The sequence below is a fragment of the Buceros rhinoceros genome, unplaced genomic scaffold (assembly GCF_000710305.1).
Source record: "Buceros rhinoceros silvestris isolate BGI_N320 unplaced genomic scaffold, ASM71030v1 scaffold5173, whole genome shotgun sequence".
In the NCBI taxonomy this organism is placed as follows: domain Eukaryota; kingdom Metazoa; phylum Chordata; class Aves; order Bucerotiformes; family Bucerotidae; genus Buceros; species Buceros rhinoceros.
Window position 1 is genome coordinate 72,418 of NW_010401701.1, and position 24,272 is coordinate 96,689.

A 24,272-nucleotide genomic window follows, 5' to 3' on the forward strand; every position below is an offset into this window, starting at 1 on the left:
GATGTCAGATCCTTTTATCTGCCTGCAGCTGGGCATGACAACCTCACACCGGCTCAGACTTGAGAGCTTCCCTGCCCCTCCATCAGGGCTAGAATCAGTTTCTCACCTTTTAAATACAGGTTTCAATTCCAGACAGCCTGATGACACTATATATATATATAAATATATATACAAATATATATACGAAAGTGGCATGATCCAAAAGTATGACTTAAGCTTAATTTAGTCACTCAGCCTTAACAGTACCTCATGAAAGCCTCGATCAGAGGTTATGCAGCTGTTGCTGTGACTAATCTCAGAGGGTTCTTGATTCCTGATCTGAAACCTTCTCACCAGCTAAAAATTTCGTATGGCCCTGGTGAACCAAGAAAGCCCTGGAGAAGGACACATCGTGTGCGAGCTCTTCCCGGCTTTCTAACTCTAGATGGCTCTCGGCTCAGCAGCTCAGAGAGGTGCTCCGTGCAGCGGGGACCGCACCTGAAGGCACGGGAGGTTTCAGGGCTCAACTGCAGCACCGCATCGCTGTCCAAAAAGGGGATGAGTGGTACCGGGTAGAAACGGGCCCTGAGGTGCAAAGCTCTGCTTGGAACACTGGGGAATGTCGCTCTCTCTGCTGCGAAATACTGCAGCCCCTCATGCTGAATGAATTACTGAAGAGGGAGAAATTCGTGGCTGTTACCCTGGGCTACCACATTTGGCAGGTATGTTCTTCACATTCAGAGAACCTAAACAGATTCAGAGACTCTGATGATACAGCATAGTAAGATATTTTCCACACACTAGACTAAAAGGAGGCTTTTTAGAAGCATAATTATTACACTGATCTATTTAAACAAGACACTTGAAACTAACAGGAACCTAATGTCATAAAATGATAAATATTCTTGAATGCTAAAATCATAAGGGCTACAAATTTAAATTCTGATCTTTTGCTAACTAGAGTAGATAGACAAAGGATTGTAAATGATTCTTGTAGGTATCTTCTTACCATTGTAAGTATAAGCATCATATAATGCAGTCATCTGATTCCAAACTGTGGCTCTACGGAAGCTGTTGCTATAAATACCACTACCATAATGAATTCTATTTATGTTATATTAGAAGAAAATAGAGACACTCAAGAAATTTTGAGATTAAAACAACTTGACCACAAAAATATTCGAAACTTAAAAAAACCCGGTGTGGACCTCTTAAAAATACGTACCCGGTGGCAGTAGGTGTACCCCCACTGGCCTTAGCAAACAATAATGACTAACGGCAGTTAAGGTCTGGTTTGTTCACTTCTAAAGTGCTTGTAAGATTTACATGATTTTATTGTGTTCTGCTCTTATGGGAGATAAATAAGCATATGTTTCATCTTTAAAGCATATGATTCTCAGAAATGATTCTCTAACAGAGCGTCCCTATTTACGGTGTTGCCATATATACCAGATCAAATTTTGCTAGTAAAATGTGTGTCCATCGGTACTACAAACACGGTCAGCCAGACGCTGCCCGTAGTTACACTAGTACAACCTCATTGTATTTCAGAGAGCTGCACACATAAAACTGGGAATAGAAGTTTTTCACATTCCAGAGCCATTTCTTTCATTTTCAAGTGTTAACATATGAAGATGGGGGTAGGGAACCTCCAGTCAGGAACAGAGAATTCCTGCCTGAAGGGGATGATGAAAACCTCACGACAGTAACATCCCGGTAAATGCTGGTGACTACCTGGGCTCCACTGAATGGGTCATTAGCCTTGCAGTCAGGATAGCCAGCTTCAGGCTTCAAACTGCCACTGCTGCCATGGATGTCCTCAGACTAACCACCCCTGGGCATGCTCCAGTCCAGGTCTACGCAACTCCCTGGCACTTTACACCTCACTATCCCCATCTGTACAGCTGAGATAACGGCACCTATTTCTTCTGCAAAGTGTTTTGAGAGCTATAGGTTAAAAGAACGTGTATCGTTGATTCATGACAGACTTGTGTTGCAAAAGCACCCAGTCACTTGGGATTGTTGGCATAACTTCACTGCATTAGGAACTGGTTAATTTTTATCTATTTAGAGACTAAAAGAATGCATGAACATTTTAGAAATAGGTGTGTATACACATATGTACGTGCATTTTAAAATGTAATGAGGCATCAGAATTTCCTGAGATTATTGCTGTCTTTATTGAGAAATTAGATAAAATTGAAGCATCAAATGTGAAGGTTTATTTACAAAAGAAAGCAGAACGGACATCACCTTCATATAGATACACAAAAGGCATCTCTTTAGTGGCAATATTTAAACTAAAACCTTGTGAGCATAATATAAATCACAATCTTAAAGTACATTATCAGGAAAATTGTGGCAGTCAGATTTTCTGCCTTCCTCTTTAATCCTGGAAGCAGTCTTAACGATGACTTTACTGGAGATTGAACCATTACATTTTTATGGCTCTGCACCCATTCAGAGCAAGAACAAAACCGATGGTTTTAAGACACAAGTCCAAACAAACTCTAGTCAACCAAATGAAACTGAAAACAGTAAGACCAGATATTGCACATAGGTCTGTGTAGAGTAAGACATGGGGTAAAGTGAGAGTAAGTGGCACAAGAACAGATACAGAGAAAGCAGATCTGCTACTCTGTGTATATACGTACGCATTACGAAGAAGGAACTCTCGCTAATCACTCAGAAGAAATTTTGAAATTCTTTTATTGTAGGGCACCTAATCTCTGTGCTAAGGCATCTTTTTTTCAGTGCAGATTCATAAGCCTCACTCTCCACTGAGCTGCACAGGCATGAGAGTGCTTGCTGAGAAACGTGGCGGTTTGTCTGCAGAGACTCAACCCACAGATAAAACGGCAAAGCAAACAGAATCACTCACTTCCAAAAGTAAATGGACAGATTAAACTGTTGATAGTTTTAATTAGGTGCTACAAGAACTTGCCACATCCCTACCTCAATTTCGCAAGCTTATGCTCCCTGAAAATAATGCAAATACTAGCTTTTCTAACACTGAGCATTTCTTCTTTAAAGATATGCAAAGCAAGCATGAAGGTCCAAAATTCAGCCCTAAAACTTTAATTTTTATCCAGAAAAGCCAACAGATTTCACACAGGTTCACAGCTTAAGCCAATGCAGTGTCCGTCACAGTTTCAGTCACAGCTTTCAATTCAGCAAAGTGTTAACTGACACTTCATGTTTCACATGATATTATTTCACACAGGAATGTGATAATTTTTTTTCTGATACTCTAAGTCACAGGTTTTTAGTAAAGTCTGCAATACATACAATAGTACAACAGGAAGATGCCAATGTACATAATGTGACCCACAGAATAATCCAACAATATGTGGGATAAAGAGAAGAAAAAATAGCAATATACTATGGACTGTGGGGATGCATCAGGATAGATACAGAGAGACAGTTCAGGACCATAGTGCCCTTTTCTGCATCTTCAGTCTCGTTTCAGCATGGCTTGTACAAGTGTTAGGAGTTTGTAAGAGTGAGGCAGGCTCGTAGGACTAAAAAAGAGATGGATTTATGTATAGCTATTTCTGAAGTACAAGTGATAGCAGACCTTCTTCAGTATTTAGGTGGACGCTACCATTCCTGTAGTGGGGGCACGAAAGAAAAGGTGCCTGTACTTCAGTTTGCAAGATCACAGTCTCTGAAACTGGCAGTGCAGGTGAGTCTCTACTAAGAAACAAGATTCTTGAGGGTAGCAAAGAAGCACAGGTCCGAGCTCCCTTCTGCTCCTCCTGGAGTGAAGCAATAATGAAAAATCAAAGAGTGGGGCAGACAGCTGTGGGGGGAAAGAACATCTTAATCTCCCACTTCTGCTTGCCTCAGAACACTTAAAGCAGAGCTTAAAGTCTGGGCTTTTGATACCACAGGCATTTATGCCTCCAGTAAGTGGAAATGAATCTCTGCTTCAGAACTGCTCACTGGGAAAAGGGATTTTTGGCTTGACTGACCATGTCACACTTCCCTGGTCAGCAATTTCATTGAGGGATTCGGGTGCAGGGTAGCCAAGTATTTGTATCTTGTGTAACACTTACTTGGCAGCTTTTGATAGGTCTCCTCAGCCCAGCTGGAAGAGCATACATCCAGCTGGGCCCCAGGAACGGGTGGTGAGGATTGCTGGTGAGTGCCAGAGGCCGGTGCTTGCCTGCAGGGTTGGCAGTCCTACAAGTCGCCTTCCCTGACCTGTTGGCAATGAGAAACAGCAGCGTATCATCTGCAGCAGGCTGGGAGAGTAGACTCTCAAGCACTTGTTACCATGACAGACAGCCGATGGATAGAGGCAGGACAAAGGAGAGTGCTAGCAAATTCCTTAACTGATGAGCAACCGCTGATACCACATAAACCACTGCGTATTTGCAGACAACTCCACACTCATCCAGCTCCTGCTTAGTCTTGGCTGTTCTCCCACCTACTCCACCCTGAGCCGACAAGTTTTGTTCAGCTTTATAACCTAATCCCACTAATGTACGAGTTAGAGTGTCACTTATTAAAAAAAGAGGTGTGTGGTTATACAGACAATTACAGGTACAAGAGAGTGGTAAGGTGGTGCTGAGAACAAGAATGGAATAGTTATAAAGCTACCAGGCTGTGTAAACATGGAGGCAATTGCTCCTTCCCAACCCAAATTCAGCATAAATAATCAAATAATTCAGTAATGAAGTCTCAAATGATCAACGACAATTGTGTTTTGCACTTTTCCAGGATCATCTAGTTCTAAGGAAGGCCAACAGGACTTTGAAACGTAACTTATCCAGGTGTTGAGTTACAAAGCTGGACACTGCCTCCCTTTCTATTTCAGGCAAGTTAACCAATGACTGAAAAAGTAGCAGGTTTCTGGACTGAGTGCCTACCAAAAAAGCCAACTGTAACCCAGAACATTTACTGTTAAAATTATGAGCCCATGAAAACCCAAGTTTATAAGAACAAAGTTGTTTACAGTCTTGAAATAAAAGCATCCATCATTTTAATGCTGTAACTCCAAATTAAGACAGTGCAGATGGGCATAATTTTCCATTCTTAATACGAGACACAACACCATGTGTCTTTAATATAAATGCAACTCATACATTCAGCTAGACCTTTGGTTTATTCTTACATTTCATATTCAAACCCCAGTCATTATCAAAGAAAAATCGAGCGAGTACAAATACAGTAAATATGATGATATGAAAATCGGTCAGTTAACATAATCTAACCTCTTATTTTTCAGATCTAAAGAAAACCCCAAAAGTTTTCTCTATTAATGGTTTCAGTTAATCCTGTATCCAAACATTTTCCCCAATAAACATCAGATTATTTTTATGTTGGCTATAAAGCTGTCACTCCTCAATAAACAGATATGCTCCTGGTGGGTTTACCTCTGCTGTCAAAGACCTGTCAATTCATGCATCATCTCATAAGCGAAACCGGAGAAGCTGGGGCGCATGGCTCCCAGGAATCCAGCTGAGCAGAGGTTGCTCACGACCTGAGAGGATTCGCGCTGCTGCAGCCCCTGTGCAATTGGCAGCGGCTGGACGCTCCCAACACAAGTTCTCAAAAGCCCTGAAGTTAATACTCCTGCCTCCCTTTAATAGAAAGCTATGTGACCTTTAATGCTCTGCTCGACTGAGCCTTCCTTTGGTGAGTCTCAATTAAATTTTATGTTTTGTGGCTCCCATTTTCTTGTAAGACAAGAAGAGAGTTCAAGGGATGGATCCTTCTTTGAAGAATTTAATTCCCTGTGGAGAAAATTAATTTCCCTGTAAAAGTTTGGGGGAAGGGAGCTTTTGTAGGTTGCTTTTTTTTTTCTCTGTGGTTTTTTTGGTTAAGAAATTTCTAGTATTTTGGGAAGATAAAGGAGTCTTCAGATTCTTTGAGAAGGACAGTGTTCTATTAGTGGTTAGACGGAAATATTTCCTCTGTCCTTTTCACTATAATGAGGAGAAAATCAGAAGGACAGTTAAAGAAATCCTGGCCATTATTTGTGATGAGGAAGCTTTCCATGATATCATCGGATTGGTACTGTCATACTGCAGTAACATAATCCTGGTTAATTTTCGGTGAGAGGCATTGCAGCAAATAAAACATTTGGATATGAAAATATCAGGAAAATAAGCACTTTCTGGGCTGATTCTTCATGCTTAACCTCAACGTAACAAGGTCAAAAACTTAAGGCATTAGGGAGTGTCTTGTCCAAACTGGACTCTGACATTCTAGCTCACTTGTAGTTGTTACTATCGAAAAATATAACTGCAAATGAGCATAAGCATTATTTCCAAATGTAAACATTTTCAGGAGCAGGCGACTAGTAACATTTCTTTTCCTGCTATGTTCCTTCATTTAATTAGTTTTGTAGCCAACAACATATAATCACACATGCCAGCAGGGAATTCTGAGTGCTGGAGAGAGATGCCTAGACTCTTTATAGTCAGCATACACTGAATTAAATACTTCAGAAAACCAGTCTAACAATGCCATGCACCGACGGGGGCATTTCATATTGCCAGTATGAACGAATTTCTTAAACCCTTCCCCCAGATGCACAGACCAGAATCTGAATATCTCATTTATTGTTTTCGTTTGCTTGGTATCTAAATGTGAAGCCCTTTCTTGGTGCTCTCTTCTGCATACTTTCGTGGGCACCCCAGGGGGAGGGTATCAGGGTTCAAGATTTCCACTAACTAAAATACTTCACAGTCACCTCTCTCGTGTCCTTCACAAATGTCATAGTCACTATGCTCCAGAAACTGGACAACTTGTGCAGATGAGAATGCAAGACTCACGGAGCCAAACAGATTTTTCAGGATTAGTTGATTACTTTTTAAATATTAAGCCAAAATTTAAGTTTATGTTGTAACTGAGGTTTTTCATCTCCTTTTTCTAGTGCTTAGTACTGATGATTGTTTAAATGCGAACTTCTACCTCTGTCTAACTTCCTGGAGAAAAACAGGTATTCACAGAATTAACTTTTTGTTTAGATTAGCTTTGAATGATTTTGCAACAGGCAAGTAAAACTCTGTATTAGCTCTAGCCCGACAGAAATTTAGTGCAATCCACTGCTAAATTGTGATTTCATCTATAGTATTTGCATGTCATCATCATCTTTTCCTGCTTACAGAGTCATGCCTTGAGATAAATATAAAAAAATATTCTGGCTTGGTTCCAGTATTGGGGCACGACTATCCTACAGAAAAAAATCCAAACCCGACATGACATCCTTCCCTTTTCCCTCTGAAGTTCATTCACCGATGACCACTGTGCTCAGACCCTCCATCGCTTCTCTACAGACAGTTTATACGTGTTGGGCAGCACAATGTCTGAACATGGGGAAAAGAATAATGGAGTGAGTTCCATAGAATAAGTGATAGCTGTCTCTCTGAGAAGCTTTTGAAAAGCAGAACACATAAAACAATCAAAACACAGAGTATTTGTTTCCTCCTCCTCTTCTCAAAATAGTAAGGGAACTGTATTTTGTACGGGACATTGAAGTTTGCAGTGTCCTGCTACTATTTTATACACGTGGGTTTTACAAACCTAGTATGTGGGTTGTACATAACATATAGGCAGCTTAGAAACCCCCAGAGGCCACAAATTATCATTTTTGTGAAATCTTCTTAGCTTTTAAGCTTTTTAATGCCTTGTAGTGATAATGCATAACATTAGTCTTTCATCAGAAATGAATTTACCACTGATAAGGGCAAATGTGACAACTCCTCTCTCAACACCTTAATAAAACTTCTCTACTCCTCCCTACTTCAGCAATTCATCCAGTGCTATATCTATGTACTTAAGGAGTGCAGCTTGGCTAAACCTCACTGCAAGAAACAAAATTGGTCTAGATCTTCATTTTCACTGCTCATCTCAGCTCGGTCTGTCCAGTACAGCTTGCGGACACAAGGACTCTGTGCCTCGCTGCACCTATCCTGCCTCTGTATGCGGTATCTATGCCACTATATATAAGAGCAGTCCCATTCTGATGAATACATGGATTAAAAACAGTTGCTATTGTATTTGCAAAGTCTTTGTGGAAAGCCTGCCAGCTACTCAAAACTTGGATTTCCTAATTAGAGTTACCTTGATTAAAAGCGAGCTCCCAAAGAGCTCCTGCGGATAGCAGGCTTAACTTTAAGCATACGATCAGTCCCATTACATTCAATGGCTTTAACTGGACTGCTCATAAAATAAAGCGTGTATTTAAATGGCTTTCTGGATCAGAGCCCAAGTGCCTTATTGAAGCTTGGTCTCAGAGCAGTGCTACCTTTTGAAACCAGTATGATTCAGGTGGCTAGGGTCCATTAATACTTTTCCATATTCTGTCAAACTGAAAAGCTGTGGAATTTTGGTCACACAGGTCCTGGAAACATAGTCTACCACAGCTAACCGGGAATGCCAGTTCATCGGGGCTTGGAAACAAGTACTTCACTTCACTGAACTGGTAATGGCTCAGGCTGAGGTAGTTCAGAAACCAGGACAAGATACAAGAGGCTAGATACTGCCCTACACTGATGGGCCCATCTCAAACAGTGTTTGCCCCTGCTGTTCCCACGCACCTCTGCATTCTGGTCTTTAAACACTTAACAGAAAAATTTGGTATTGTGAGCATAAGCAATGCTGAGACTTTTCAAACTGTGCTCGTTATGTAAGCCTACGTGTTTGCCAAATTCCGGCAATTGCAAAGAAGGGTGGAATATAAAGAGGATCTAATGTCTGGAAAATGGGTGATTAAAAAAGGTCACATAAAATTGACAATTTTAAAAACATATACTCTTACCCTTCTCGTTGGAAAATAGACCTAAAACAGTCCCCCAGGCTCTTGTAACCGGTCGGATCAGTTTTCCCTCTTTGAATTTGGAACCTAAAAAAAATACAATTTACATCACAGCATGAGAAGTCAGGGATTTTAAGTCACTTTTAACTCTCCAATTATTATATAAAAGGAGTTTTAAAGGCTATTTTATGTATCTGATTCGTTATTATATACTGTTCCTGATATACTTATTAACACTGTTTTCATAGAAGCTGTTAAACTAAGGAAAAATAGAGCTTTAGCAGTAACTTTTGCTGTAGTTTATGGAACTCACAGTATAGCTATCACCTTTGACATTTACACCTCTTTCCAGTTGTTTGAAAAATAAGCTGTTAACCCTGTGCCTGATCCAAAGCCCATTGAAACTAATGGGAATCTTTGAGTCAAACCCCAGTTTTGAAAATCTGAAACGGAATACTATCATGTGTTTCACTATGAAACGAATCCACTGTGCAGTTTCTTTCTTTTTATATCTGACGCAATTACAATAAAAATCAACTAAAGACATGGCCAGAAATTAGAGCACCATTCTTTCTTCATAATTTAATAGTAAGTTGAACAATAAAAGTAAGCAATGAATTATTTTAATTAAAACCTTGTTTTCTCTATTTATATTTTGACAATAAAGATTTCAACAGGAAGCTTGTGGTCTAGAAAGGAAAATCCAGATTATGATTTAAGATTGTAAACATATTATTATTTATGATTTATGGGCAGCAACAGTGAGTTTAACAAATGATATTATTTTACTAATACCTCAGTTAGATTACCCAATTTCTTGCAGTTTTAAAACTGCAGATGACGCATTCAACAAAACAGGATGGAGAAATTTTGAATACATTTTTATCAACGAAACTTCTTTTTACACTGCTAATTACTATATAACACTCAAAGAAAAAAAAAGATAGAGGGAGAGAATGTTGATGTTAGCAATTCCAGCCTCCAATAGCCCTGTGTCAGGCAATCACTAAGTACAATAATTACTCTACACAACAAATAGCGTTCCACGGTTTCAAGGAATGACTGGTGTTGTAGCCAAGAATGTCAAATGCTGCAGGTATGTTGCTGTTCTGAGAAACTTCTACTGTCACTTATTCTAATCATGATACCGAATCTCATTAATATGTAAGAATCAAACGTATTTTCCACTCAATGTTAAAGAGCAATGTTCTCCCCTCTGACGACAGAATTCGGTAGGGTCAAATCAAGGTGTGAACTGTGGCAAAAGGCATCCGTTGTTTTGAACATCAGTATTTCCTAAGCTGTGTTCTGTGCTGACACATGTAATATTTTATTCACTTTGAGGAAAAAATTTCCAGTGATGTAATACGATTTCTTTGGCGATTATGAAGGCAAACCCACACCTTTTTTTGAAAATGGCGAGAAGGAAACACTGAGCCCCTCCGTTGTCCTAATAAAAGTAGTTCAGGCACATCTGGGATCTCTATCTGGGGTAACCTCTTTTATTAGCATGAGAACTTGCTGCCAAGTTGGCAGGGAGGAGAACGCTATTCAATAGGCTTACGCTCAAATAAGAGCTGATGCATAACATTTTGTCTGAAAAGAACCCTTGGGAAGGCTAATAGTTGAAAAAAAATGCCTCAATGCCATCACACAAAGTCCAACAGTAATATCAGCTACAGAAGCTTTTACACTGTGGCATTTTATAACAGAAAGGAGATTCCATGCACATTTTAATATATTGAAGAATTGATTATTTATACCTCTCAGTTCAAGCCCCAAAATGGCTTTCTTCTGCTTAAAGAAATCTTGCAAAAACTCACCAGTGAATAACTTTTCCCAAGTATTTAAAAATAAAGCTTTCTTCACATAAATTCTTTTCCTCAAGGTTCCAGATTTGGCCTGCTTGTAAACTCAGAACAAAGCATCAGTGTTTCTAAAACATCCTCTGAATAACGTGCCTTCCCTCTCCTTCACCCTGCAAATGCTCAAGCCTGTTCTACCAGCACGGGTGTACGGCTCCCCACTAGGTTGAGCACGCACGACTATTTGTAGAACGGGGGCTTTAATCCCAGACTCACTGTGGATGTCAACAACATGGTGAACATACTCACATACCTTTGTTTTACAGTTAACACAGTGTTGACTTCTCAACTAGGTTTAAATGATTTAATAAAAATACATCTTCGATAGCATTATTAGCAGAAGAAATGCAATAATATCTTGTGTAACTTATGCATATCAGATGAAGGATAACGTTTTGCTAAAGAAGTTAAATCAAAAGAGGTTTACATTTATTACAGTTTTTTGTTTTAATGGAGATAAGACCTTCGTATTAAATGAGTCCATTTGTAACACTGAGTCACACAAATAACATATTCCTTCCTTCAGGGTTTTTGGATCCATTCCTTCCCTAGTAAATCTTTTTTATAGCTTTAACAGCGATCCTAAAATACATGCCAATTATGTGCTTCAACCTAGATCTGCGAATTGGGTTCTTTGATTCAGAATTGCTTGCCTCAATAAAATCATGTGTAACTTTTTAATGAACTAGCTAATTGATCACCAGCACTTGTTATAAGAAGCTCAGGGAAGCACTGAAAAAACGCATGTTTGTTTTTCTGGAGGCAGCAGCAGCCTGTATTAGTAGTCTTAATAACGCAGAAGAGTGAAAACATTCACTTCAAAAAACAACCTGGCCTGTTTTTAATGATTGTTTAGAGGAATGAACACAACTGGCGGATACATAATGGCGCTCTCTGCTTTGAATCCATTCCTTTCTAAAAGCGTTATAAAACCACTGAATTTCATGCATTTTTGAAAGCTGGATGCCTGCCTTGTACATTATTAGCTTTGCTAGAATAGAAAAGAGAAATGCTCCCATAAATATAATTGGAGCATTACTTCTCATCTAAATTATTATTCTGAAGTCTGAAAAGAAGGATGTGTGGGTGGTGGTCAGAGACGTGCTGAACGGACATTTGGGCAGAGACGCTTTTCCAGGACGGGGATGAATGACCTACCACACACTATGAGCGTACAGCAAGCGTCACAAGTCACTGGACACTCCAACATGTTACGTGTTTACCGAGAGCTTTATCACTCTAAAACTGATCACCAGGCTACTTCCCTCCCCTCTCCTCTGGCTTTCTGGCCACAATGCTGTGGTACCGAGGCACTGGGAATGCTCACAGAGCTGTGGGAGGTACTTTGCCCCCCAGGTTACCTCTTCCTACCCAGGACTGCTCACAGCACCTACTGCCTGTTCTCATGGCTCCTTCTCACAGTTCCCATCTCCAGCTCCCACGCCGTGGGGGACCTCACAACCCCCCTTGCTGGCTCAGCCCACAGGGCTTTGTCTTTTATGCCCCCTTTGACCGAACGGGACCTTTGCAATGGCTTTAATTGATAAAAAAGTGTCCTGATATTGTTTAGAGAAGGGAACATCAGTATCCTTCCCTGCTGACCCCCAGAAGACACATGGTTGGGATCTCAAAAAGTGGCAATCATATAAAACTGAGGATTTGAGGGCTGTTCAAAAAAATATCTTTACCGAAAACTCTGCACGATCTAAACCATCAAAATATTTTAACTCATCCACACTAGTCAGAACTACAACTACTATTGGTGAAATGAATAAACCTAACTTACTCCTATTTTGATAGCAAGGGAGAGACCATTTTTAATGATTATAACCATCCTTAATCAATCACTCTCAACAAGCTCAGCCTGAAATTCCACAATGCAGCAGATGCTCGATTGTGTCCTTTCATCAGTTCTCCAAACCGTTTACCATTTTACAAGTGATACAACATACTGAGGAGCAACAACTCTACATAAACACACGTATCTGTTTCCAGTGTCTAACTTACAGTTCTGGCTGGTTTCATAACAGCCAGTATTTTATTCTGTGTTTTATAAAATCCTCAGTCCATGGAATGCTTTCCTGTCCCCCTTTCTGTTGCAGAAGTCTTCTAAGGAATCTTTTCTAACACAATAGCCATAGGAAAAGAAGCAGATGTGTGTGCTTTCTATAAACCAAAAATAAAAAAAATTCTCTTTTCTTCTATCAGTTGCTAAATTTTTCGTTCATGCTTGCTGAATGTCTCATCAAAGTTGTCCCGTGGCGGTCTGCCAGTACAGTATCCAGGTATTCGGGGTTTGAAGTCTGTTCACCGCGATGTGACCTATCAATCCTCCCCCTTTTATTTGCTGATCTGAAGAAAGATGTCCAATTCATGCTGAAATTGATTTAGTCATCTTAAAATCTAAAAGGAAGAAAGCAGTATTTGCATATACAGATTCAAGGAGATGGTGAGCAGTTAAATTCCAGCTATGCAGACAACCGCAATGTGATGTGTGACTAGACTCACCAAACTCTTCCCCCCGGCTTTGCAAAGACTATACCCTCACGCGTAAATTCCAGAACTTCCCGCCACTTTTATGCAGGGCTGGTGACTAGCTCCTCAACCACAAAGTTCAGGGGGAAAGAAAAACACTGAGTCAGAGAACCAGGCTTTATACCATGTGGCAGTGCTTGCCAATGAGTGGCACTCTTAGCTCCGCGTTCTCCTTCTCTCCACCAGTCTTACCAGGATTTTATCACTCGTTCTACTCTATTCTGAATAAAGTGCCTAACATTTCACTTTATGACTGAGACTTAGGCAGTACCAAAGCAAACATGCTCAGGTGCTGAGGTGTGTAGGTGCTATAAAGAAGATAGTTACGTGACATAAGAAAAAAACAAATTAAATTGTCTGTGCAATGCTAGATTTTAAATGACTTCTACACAGAAGCACAGCCTTTGGAAAATGGAAAACAACATTTCCATAAGCTTCTCTGCACTCGCAGTAATTCCAGTGATTCCAGACCCTCCTAGCTGTAGTTACCCCTGCCAACATAAGTTGATAAAAAACGTATAGTCTGAAGCTTTATATAAATATACATTAACAGTTCACATGCTTATAACAAAAAATAACTGCATTCTAATTTAAAAAGATTTTGATTTCCTAACTTAAACATTTATTCAGGTGTTACTACTAGTTAGGCTATCTACTGATGCTTAAGTTTCATGCAAAACTTTGCACTGCAAAATGGGCCTTGATAATATAATTTATTTCACTTTTTGGCTCAAGTTCTTTGAATTGCTTATGTTACTTATAGGATAATAACTAAATTGAGAGTATAATTCTGTCACTTATTTTAACATTTAAATCATATGAGCTGTTGAAGAACCAAATATTACATTTCAAAACAAAAAACCTAGTTATTTTAAACCAAAGATATAAATTTTGCTAGTGCCGGGGTCACATTTTAAGTATTATAGTATTGGTCTGATGATCATTTAACTGCAAAACCCACATAAACACAATGAAGTAGTAACATAGAAAGCAGGCAAAGAACAGAACTTATTCCAATTATTCTCCATAGTAGACTCAGATTTGCCTCTATCTCATTACAGATTTTTTCAAATGGTTCACATTTACTTCACAAGCAATAAATCAGAATCATGGGTAGAGAAGTATTACCAAAAATTATTTCAAAATTCATCTATATAAATTCCTGAGTTCCTCTTTGTTGGAATTCACGATGCTTGTTAGTTTATTTATCTCTAAGAATTTTGGGGGAAAATGAATTTTTTTAAGAAGAAAAAATTAATAGTAGTAATGGAAATAATTGTAAAGATACCCTAAAAACTCAAAATTCTCTGCAGCGATGACTTTTATGTGAGTTAGAACATGAACTACCAGATATGATAATCAAATAAAAAATTACCAAATGCAATTCTCTCGGTATTTATCAAACACTGCAACTCATACATTTTTCCATTCCACTCCTGACCTCTGCCTTACTGCAATCCTGATCTGTTCCTATGTCCTCTCCCTATCTGATTGGTTATCCAGCAATTCATACTTTGACCAAAAAAATCTCAGAAATTGCCATGAAATACAAGCAGAGCAACGGGAGGAAAAATAACCTACTAGTGGATGAGAAAAAAAGTTGCCTACATGGGAATAAGGGGACATTCACAGTAAAAGTCAGAGTTAGCTCAGCAATGGATTTAGCAACTTATAACAGAATTTAGACGGAACAGATTGGCTATTCTAACCGAAATTTGAATCAAATAAGATCATCATCCATTGCCACCTCCCTTTAAGTTACCGAAAAGCAATTTATCTAAACCCTCACAAAGCAATTGGTCAGAGCAATTCCAGTCTCGATGATGAGAACTTCCCGTGTGTGGCTTACTCTGAGCTTATGATTTTTTGAAAACATTTTCCCTGAATACAAAGCATAATTGAACAAAGTAACAGCAACGTCCTAAACATGACAAAAAAGCTTAGGTGTTCCACTGGTTCTCTCGGTCAGTTCTCTGAATGCAAGTCGTATTCTTAGACTAGACTAAGGTACACTAATCAGAAAAAGAGTTTCACCTTTACTGTACTTCCTATTCCTTTTATAAATGACTTTCTTTCTCTCTTGCTTTCATATTCAAGATAAGCAGCACATCATTCCATCACAAATACCAGTGGGAAAAAGCAAGCAGTACAATATATACCAAGAGTGTAATAAAATGTTTTAGAAACAAGAGCTGGATTTTGCTACTAATGAAGAACTATTCTATTTTTCTGCTGCAGTAATTTTCCCATTATGTCCTTGGGACGTGCAGAAAGAAATTTTCCTTTACATGTAGTGTTAGAAGAGAATATTTAGCAGAAACAAACCTGACCAGAAGCAGGTCAAACTGACCCACATAACTGTTTCACACAAATCTACTTCAGTAATTTTGCTAATGAACAACAAAAATAACTAGTCACAGCAGTTCCATACAAATAATTTAATGCCTTCCAGAGAAAGAAATACAGCAGAAATTAAGTTCAAACTGTAAATATTTTCAATAATCTAATTCCTTCAAGGAGCGTGCATGTGTGGAGGGGGAGTTCAAAACAACAACAAAACATTTAGTGAAAACCACCATTTTTTCATTCCACGCTACCAACTGGTCAGAGGAACATCAGGCATGCTCATAGCTAAGATGTTGCGCAAGTTCCTTTCTATTTCAAGGTTGAAAATACTGAGAACACTTGCGTGTTTCACAGAGAGGTGAAATTACGGGCTGAGGCTCAGAGATGGTGTCCTCCCCACCTACTGCATGTACCCTGCAAGCGTTGCCCATCTTCAGTTCCAGCCTCCACGTCCTGTTACCTCTTCTGTTTCTGGGGTTGTGCAGTATGGGTGATCCTAACAATCTTATGAAGGTAAGATTGGCTAAGAAGAGCCAGCTGTAAAATAATAAGGTAAATTTAAACACTGCTTGAGGTTTTTGTCTACATCTTCTTGCATTTAAAGCACTTAGTTATGCTGGTGGAAGAAACTGCAGACACCAGTAATGTTAAAAGCAGCATTTTGTTTTTAATAGAGGCAGTTTATTTCTGAAACCTCTTGTGATCTCTAATTCCGAAGTAAAAACAACCCCCCAAAAATCTATGCGTTTCTTTACGCCTTATCTAAACTGGACAAATCATTGAAAATAGCACCTTAAGGAATAATTTCGTGTTGTCAGAGATGATGGAGTTATTTTTATGGGTTCAAATATGGGTAGTCACTCATGGCCTAATACATCAACAGAAGAAATCTGGTTTTCATTAGTTTTGGATAAAGTCTTGTATGTTCTCCAAAACAGCATATAGGGAAACAACAAAGTAATGAGGAATATAAACTAATAACTAGAAGAGATTTCACAAGAAATCAGGTATTACATTATATTATAAGAATGCCCCAGTACCCAGCCTCGATTCAGGGAGAAGGAGAACGTGGTTTGGCTGTTTTCAGTGTGTAACATGTGCCTGCGTAAAAACTGTCCCGTTTCTTATCTCAGTTTAATTTCTATTACAAAAATGCATATCCTCTCTTGACCTCTCTCTGCCGGACTAGATGGACCTTTAGTCTAACCCAGCAGAGACATTATTCTGTCCTGTGACATTACTGTGATCTATGAGTCCAATACAGAATCTCTGCAAAATTAGAGCCTTTGAAAAATGTAAGTATGAAAATTTCATCGCTCAGTTAAATGATACCAGACCAGAGGAATAATTTTGCTGCCTTTAAGAAGTAAGAGTATTGTCTATTACTTCAAAAAGTTGCAAAGGCAAATCTTAATGATCTTAATGCAGCTTTGTAAAATAAAACATGTATCTGATAAGCCACAGGAAGACTTCAAGTGAGTAATTACTATTGGTCATTACTGGAAATACCTGAAATACAAGCAGTAAGCATTATTCTAAAACTCCTCCAGTTTAGGAAAATGAAATTAAGATCTATATCCCACAGGAAAAAGTCACTTTCTTCTTCAACAATTCCCGTAGAAAGGGCCAAGTATTTCTACATCGTTTTCTCAGCAAAGCTTTGATCTCAGTGTCCCCTATGGTAATCACAGAGCACTTTTCCTTCTGAGAAGGCAGGAAAAGCATTGCGGCTTTCTGGCAAGAAGATTTTGGGGGAGGATTTTTTGGAAGGTAGTCCAATATTTCTCAGTATTCATTAGCATTTGAAGTTCTTTGATGAGATCAATCCCATCATAACTTAGTGTATTCTGATTCTTTTGTTGTTATTAAAATGATTTAGCATCAAAAATTTGCAAACCGCAACGAAATATATGTTACACTTGCTCCCTACAGTCAAAGGAGTAAAGATAACCAAAAATATCTTTTTTCCCAAAGGAAAGAAATGGTCAAATACAGAAATCTAAACTCGTTTTCAGTGGAAAATAGCCAAAATCAAATTGTGAGTTGCTGAAAGAAGTGTTAGTTTTGAGTGTTCACCCAACCTCACATGCTTGTGCTGGAAAATATTTAAAAGGGAAACAATTTCATTAATAATTCGTGGCAGAGATTTTTAAAATACTGGAAGGGATACAACCAGATTTACGTTACTGAAAGTGCAGCTGAATACCCTGCATTTGAAACCCTTAACTCACATGTCCTTTCTTATTCACAGAGAAAGTGTTTTGAATGACCAGTAGCTGATACACATAACACGGACATCACCTACTATGCATATGCTGCTTCCATATAAAAATGATTTTTTTCTATGAACTGGATGTCTAAGTGACAGAAAACATACACCCTTAAAGCAGCATTACCTTTTGAAATGAAACCAGTAAAATGAGGAAAATCTGAGTTAAAGACTGAAACTCAGCTCTTACCCACCCAGCTGTGCCCCAATATTGCAGCTTATATGGAATTCATTACCAGCCAGTGCTGAGCGACCTCGGCAGTTCTTAACGTACAGTAGGGCAGAACAAGGCAAGTTAAGGGTGGAATTCCTTCTGAAGAGCTATGACTTTCTCTGCTGTGGCAACTTAAAGTAAAATGAGTTATATATTAGAATGTTCTTGCTTTCAGTAAATCCATGTATCTGAAATTTCCCTCTGCAAAAACCAAACCAAAATCCCATAACTTTAAGGACAGTTTGCTGCCTGGTGAAATGGGAGCTCGCCAGGGTCCTTCAGAATCCACAGATACAGAACCACACTTTCAGCAAATTTTTATGTAACATCAAAATTTATCCTAGGAAGTGAAGAGAAACCTTTGACACATGGGAATTTACCCTATTAATTCAACATATGAAGATATTAAAAGAAAAATAAATGAGCTTTCACAAATTCAATGTAGTGGAAAAACAGCATCTACTTTCAGACATCAGTAGATTTATTTTTATTTTTCTAATAACTCTACTGAGAATTACAGTTGCTACAAAGCTATCAGGATACTATTTTTTTTTTTCAGAACTAAAAAGCCGCACCCAATGAGATTATTTTTCTTATTTGTAAATACATTTTGAAAGCTACTGAAGTTTAACTTTGAGTATTTTACGGGCCAGTTTTAAACATCAGAAAATGAGAATTAATGCTGTAATGGAAACACTAACAGGCTGTTGACAACAGCCATGTGAGGCTGCACCTTTCTATCACAACATGCTCTCCCAGATGAAAACAATCACTACTCAGGCTAGTGTGAAAAAAAAAGAACGTTGTTATTTAAGGAAAGATAGTTGCTTGAAAATTGGCATAAAGTGGTGAAAATTAAAAACTAAGGTTTCTTTTTCACCCTGAACTCAATCTAACTACTCCATAAAGTAATGCACAAATCATTCATTATAATGAGTCATAACAATGATTTGTGATCTTCCCAGTTTTCATTTTATGCCCCTCTGTTTTTCCTTAAAGACAGGAGGATAGACAAAGACTGGAAACTTTGGGTCATATGGATCACGGCACCACTGCTATGTCTGGAATTTTCTTATAAATATCCTATTGCTCTGAGGTTCATAGGCCTGACTGAAACAGCAGGGACGATCTCATTTGTACTTTTATAGTTGTAGAGGGATTTGCAAGAGTTAACGCAATTTTCCATAATATTTCTTACCGACTTCAGGAATAAAGGGAGAGTTCCCTTTTTAATCAGTATCTGAAACACTGTTAAGTCTAAAGAAAAACAGGACTTCTTTCAGATTTAACAAGACTTTTCCAAGTGCTGGTAATTCTAAAGGTAGAAAGCAAGGCAACTGTTGAAAAAGGGAGGATTTCAGCAAAGCCCTGGTAGGTAGCAGGCAGTACGGTAGTCTGGAGAATCTAGTTCTTAGCAGATTTTAATGCTTGTTTGCAGCCTCATGCCTTGTAGAGGTTGTTTTTCCAAAAATAAATGGTAAATGATTCCTTTTGATTTCATGAAAATCTTCAAATCAAGGAAGCATCTTCAGGTTCCGTTATGGTGATGTCTAGCTTAGAAAACAAACCCCTTCACCAACCACGAGTTGGAAGCTAGAAAAACTCCTTCTTTCATTTTGTACAGCCACTGAAGTCTTTTAAAGGCCTTTTGCTCACATTCTTCTCCAGGCAGGCAGGGGGATTACACTAACATGGCCGATCCGACTCACCTACTGAGCCTGAGGAGTGAAAAACTGGCACAAGAAAAGGCAGTCCTGATGTTGCCATGCAGTATTTATCACAGACCACCCCTTTGTTTCCCTGCACATTCAGTCCCCCTTCCATACACCAACCTAGCCAAGTCTTTGTAGCACTACAGGGTCTCAGAGATAAAACTAACTGAATTATTGAACTATTGAACACCTACTGATAAATAAAATGGGCTTGTTGAAAACTGACCGTTGGAAAAAGTGTTTCTATATGCTTACACAGAATTAACAGGTAATTACTATATAAATTATCATATTTAACAAGTAGGATCATGCCTTTGTTGGTCCATAACTTGATGTTTGTTGCCTAATGCCAAGCTGAGTAAGAGTGCAATAAATACAACCCTAAGTGCACAACACGTAGGCATGCCACCTCCCTCCCTCTTTTTCTTAGCACGTACGCTGGCCAATGTGACAAGCAACCGCATGGCCAGCTCTTTGGAAGAAGAATATCATAATTTATCTTCTTCCTATGTCATGTCATTCTACCAGCAAAGAGCTACCCATATACAAGTGCTACTGGTTTGCTATGGGACGTAATGCTGGCAGTAGGTTTAGCTGCTCCATCGTGATTCTAGTCTTTGTGCAATATAGTCTGTGCATATAAATAGGAATCTAAGGATCCCCAGGATCAGACCTTCCATGCTATGGAGCCTACAAGGTGCCCAGACTAAGGTGTGAGAAGGTCTTACTGTACCTAAATGTTGTGGTGTACACTGGTGTTATCCTTGTTAAAAATTTACAGCTAGTCCAATTTGCGGCCTGAACCCCTCCCAAGAACAAAGCTGACCTTAAATGTCCGCAGAAAGGAATCTTCAGTTTCATTACACGCAAGGGAGAGTTTTTAGCCTTTTTCTGTTTCAAGACTCTCTTGAAAATGCAGACAGTCATTCTACCTACCAGCTAAGAGACCTATCACCTGCCAGTTTATTAGACATCATTTATTAGAGGTCACAAGACCAACTTGTCATTGGAAATGGCGGCAGAAACCGCAGTCTCACAATCGACAAACACTGCTGCTTTTGTTGCAAGAAGTTCTAACTATGAGCCTGTGGTCTGGGAAAAGGGCAAAGAGGGATAGTCAATCACAGGGGAATGACTGATGGATGTACAGGGAGCGAGAAAAATTATGAAAATGGGTGGGAGAGAGAAGAATATGCTCCTGAAGAAACACTATATATCGAGCAGATGGAAAACCCTGAGGCAATGACCACTGCATTGGTCCAAATATGTATGAGCAATGTATCATGGCATCTGCTCCTTCCTTGTCATGTCTAACACCTATAAACAAGCAGAGCAATTCTGCAAATTTCCCTTCTTTTTCTGCTACTAGGGATAGCGACAATTTAGACACAAATGATATCTGAATTATGACATGGTATTAATTTACTGTACCATATTTTATGAAATTATAATGCTTAAATCCATCAGCTTCCATTAACAAGAAAGGCAGCAAAAAAATGCATTAGAAATGTTTTATGTTAAAACCTATGTTTTAACTTTATACAAGGTCCTTCTGTAGGACTTTCTATCCCAAGGAATAAATGTTACTAAAAGGTATGTAGTTTTCAGAGGTTTCCTAGACTTACACCACATGTCACCTCTAATATCAAGTGGCATTTTTAACGTGTCTTCAAGACTTTTTTAGGATCAAAGATATAACTGCTCACTGTTCTGTACTTCAGCAACTGCTGTTTTCCTTCTCACCACTAGAGTATACGTGTGCACAAAATTAACTTTCCTAAAATACACAGAGGAAATACGGGATGACTTGAGAAACTAGTTTTATTTTAAGGAATATGTGAATTGAGAATGGTTTAATGTATATACCACAGTTATAAATTTTGTCTGAAGAAGAGGGATGATCAGAAGAGTAATCTACTTCCAGACCTGCTCATGTAACGGCCTCTAAATAGCCCACAAACTTCTGGTCCAGGATCTGTGTACTAAGAAGCACTTGAATTGCTTCATTTCTTGTCATTTGGTTCTCATCCCAAGGGCTAAGACTGTGTTGACTTTCAATTAATAACTCGAAGAAGCTCTTCAACACAGATGATACGGCCAATTGCAAACACCTATTAAATATACCTTGCTGCCTTCAGAAGTGGAAAAATTCTCTAGTAGATGAACACCAAAATATACAAAGTGCCTGGCCAATGGATAGATATATACTGGGTGAACACTGGCTAAGAGTGGGAAAAATCCTTACCCTGTATCTAGATAGATATAATAGCATCTAGAACTGCTCATCTACTCCTTTAGACTAGGTTGTGCTATGAGTGAGGCATCACATTCTAAAAAATGCAGAGGAGAGTATGAATTAATCAGTAGTAAACTGTTCTGTCCTTAGTAGAGAGAACTTTGCATATGTAAGAATAATATCTTTCTGAAAAAAGCCCAGCTGATTTACCCAGTATTTACACAGCTGATTCAAAAGGCACTTTCCCAAACTCTACCAAAAATCCATTTGTTTACCAGCAACAAGCCATCATTAGACTTCTAAGAAATTTTACTTCTAAGAGGTCAGGGTGTGAAAATCCCTTCAAGTTATTCCACACATAAAGCCAGAAGCTCTAGAAAACCCAGCTCTAGAAAATCTATGATCATCTGAATGATTTTTTACACGTCATTCCTTGCCTTCCTTGTCATTAAAAGGAACAGCATTTTCTGTATTATCAAAGAAAAAAATCTTTTCAGGGAGAAACAATGAACACACCAGTAATTCATGTCTTCAAATTCCTTGTTATGCTCGGTGTACGCTTGCATGTTAGTTAACTAAACATAAATCAATAGATTGACATATGCCATAGTGTTTAGATACCAATTTAACACCTCTGCATAAAGTTAGAGAGGAGAATTATAAAATCACTTTGAATTTATTATTTCTAGAAAGAGTAGACAAAAGTCTTTGAGGATTAATTTCATGCTGTGGGTTAAATTTCACTCTCACGATAGGCCAGCTATAGCCTGGGGCTCTACAGATAATGAACCTGCCAAGGGATTAGCAAGGAAACACTTGTGTTATTATAAATCGTGTACACTTCCCTTTCTAACCAACTTCATCCTTCATGACATTAACAAATTACACTCTCTGTCCATGTTTCAATATAAAGTGAGGCTGTGAATGACCCCGAACCAACAGTACATTAGATAAGATCTTCTCAAGGCATAAATAGCTATTAAATTTGGTTGAAATATCCAGACCTCCTAAAGTGAGAATGTAAGACATAAAATGTCAGATCTCTCCAAGACCCAGAGAAACATTTGTATGTAAAAGCTGCCTTAAGAATATCAGCTGATAGAGTCTAAAATGGCTTCTGGAGAAATGAACACAAAAGAGTTAAATGTAACACAGAAACAGAGGAAATTTTAGGGAGAATTAATCTACCAGAAATATTCTAAATCAGCCCAAGCAAAGATGTTCGTCGCTTGATTTCACAGTAAACAATGGATTTACTGAAAAGCTCAAACACATAATTTAACATAGGTATATTAGACTAGAAGTTCCGATAATGACTTTATACCTAAGGCCAGTTAGAGTATTTATGATGCAAATATAGATGTTTTCTGTATTTGATCCTCTTCTCTTTTCTTTTCTTGAAAAGCCTCACACTTTCACCTGTAAAAACCTGCTCCCCTTCTAGACAATCCATGCCGAGCTGTGCTGGCATGCACTGGTAGTGGAATTGCATAATATTGCATAATATTACAAAGTTAGTGTAGAAATCTGACATGATGAACCAGACCCTTTACTTACACACTACCATATAAACAGAAAGGCAAGAAAGAAGTCCAAGTCCTGAACCTTCTTTTGCTGACCAAATCAGCTTAGGAAGCGTTCTCTGAATGTTAGAGGTGGCAGTACTACTGCTAATGTCTCCTGCCGGGAACGAGACTCCTAAAGATAGCGTGGTTCTACTAACATAGCTCACGCTTCTGCATGTTTCAGAGCAACTGAGCACAATCACAGGAAGCAATTTTTGGTATCCTTTTGCCTTCCCATCTCCTTTGAAGCCAAAGCCTTCTCTGAGACAAACCATCTCCAGAGTGTGACACCACATCACTCCTAATCACTACACACTAAACATCCATGTTAAAATTCTCAGAGATTTATTCTTTGTGCTGGATTGTAAAAGATGTGGATAATTTTTTCTTTTATTCCTCTTGTCAAACAGCCTGGGCATGACCTGTTGCTAATGCTCCCTTAAACACTGAGGGAACACAACCTGATGAGTTGTCCCTGGACCACAGAGGTGTGAGCTTCTGATGTTGGACAAGTGGCCAATTTTGCCTCTTTGCTCTTATTCTGCAAGCCAGTGAGCTCCTCTCTCCCTTAACCCTTAATGTTGTTAAAGACTGCTGCTGTTCCAGCCACCATGAGTCACGCTGAGCCATGCCAGATGACTCAGACCTACTGCGTGGCTGGTATTGTTCTCATATGACCAAAACAGAGCAGGAGGAATTTCACCATGGTGCGATACATCAGTATTGTTTTCTTTACAGCCTGCAGTAGACAAGAGTAGTATTTGATACTCTTTCCTTGTTA

General features: G+C 38.8%; 1 protein-coding gene across 1 annotated transcript in view; it reads right to left on the bottom strand.

The window, feature by feature from the left end:
* The window catches only part of SLC25A21 (solute carrier family 25 (mitochondrial oxoadipate carrier), member 21), a 102,821-nt gene that overhangs the window by 52,459 nt on the left and 26,090 nt on the right, over positions 1-24,272 (bottom strand). Inside the window, exon 2 of the mRNA XM_010132359.1 lies at positions 8,753-8,836. Coding sequence (XP_010130661.1) covers positions 8,753-8,836 — 84 coding nt within the window. The remainder of the gene's footprint in view (positions 1-8,752; positions 8,837-24,272) is intronic.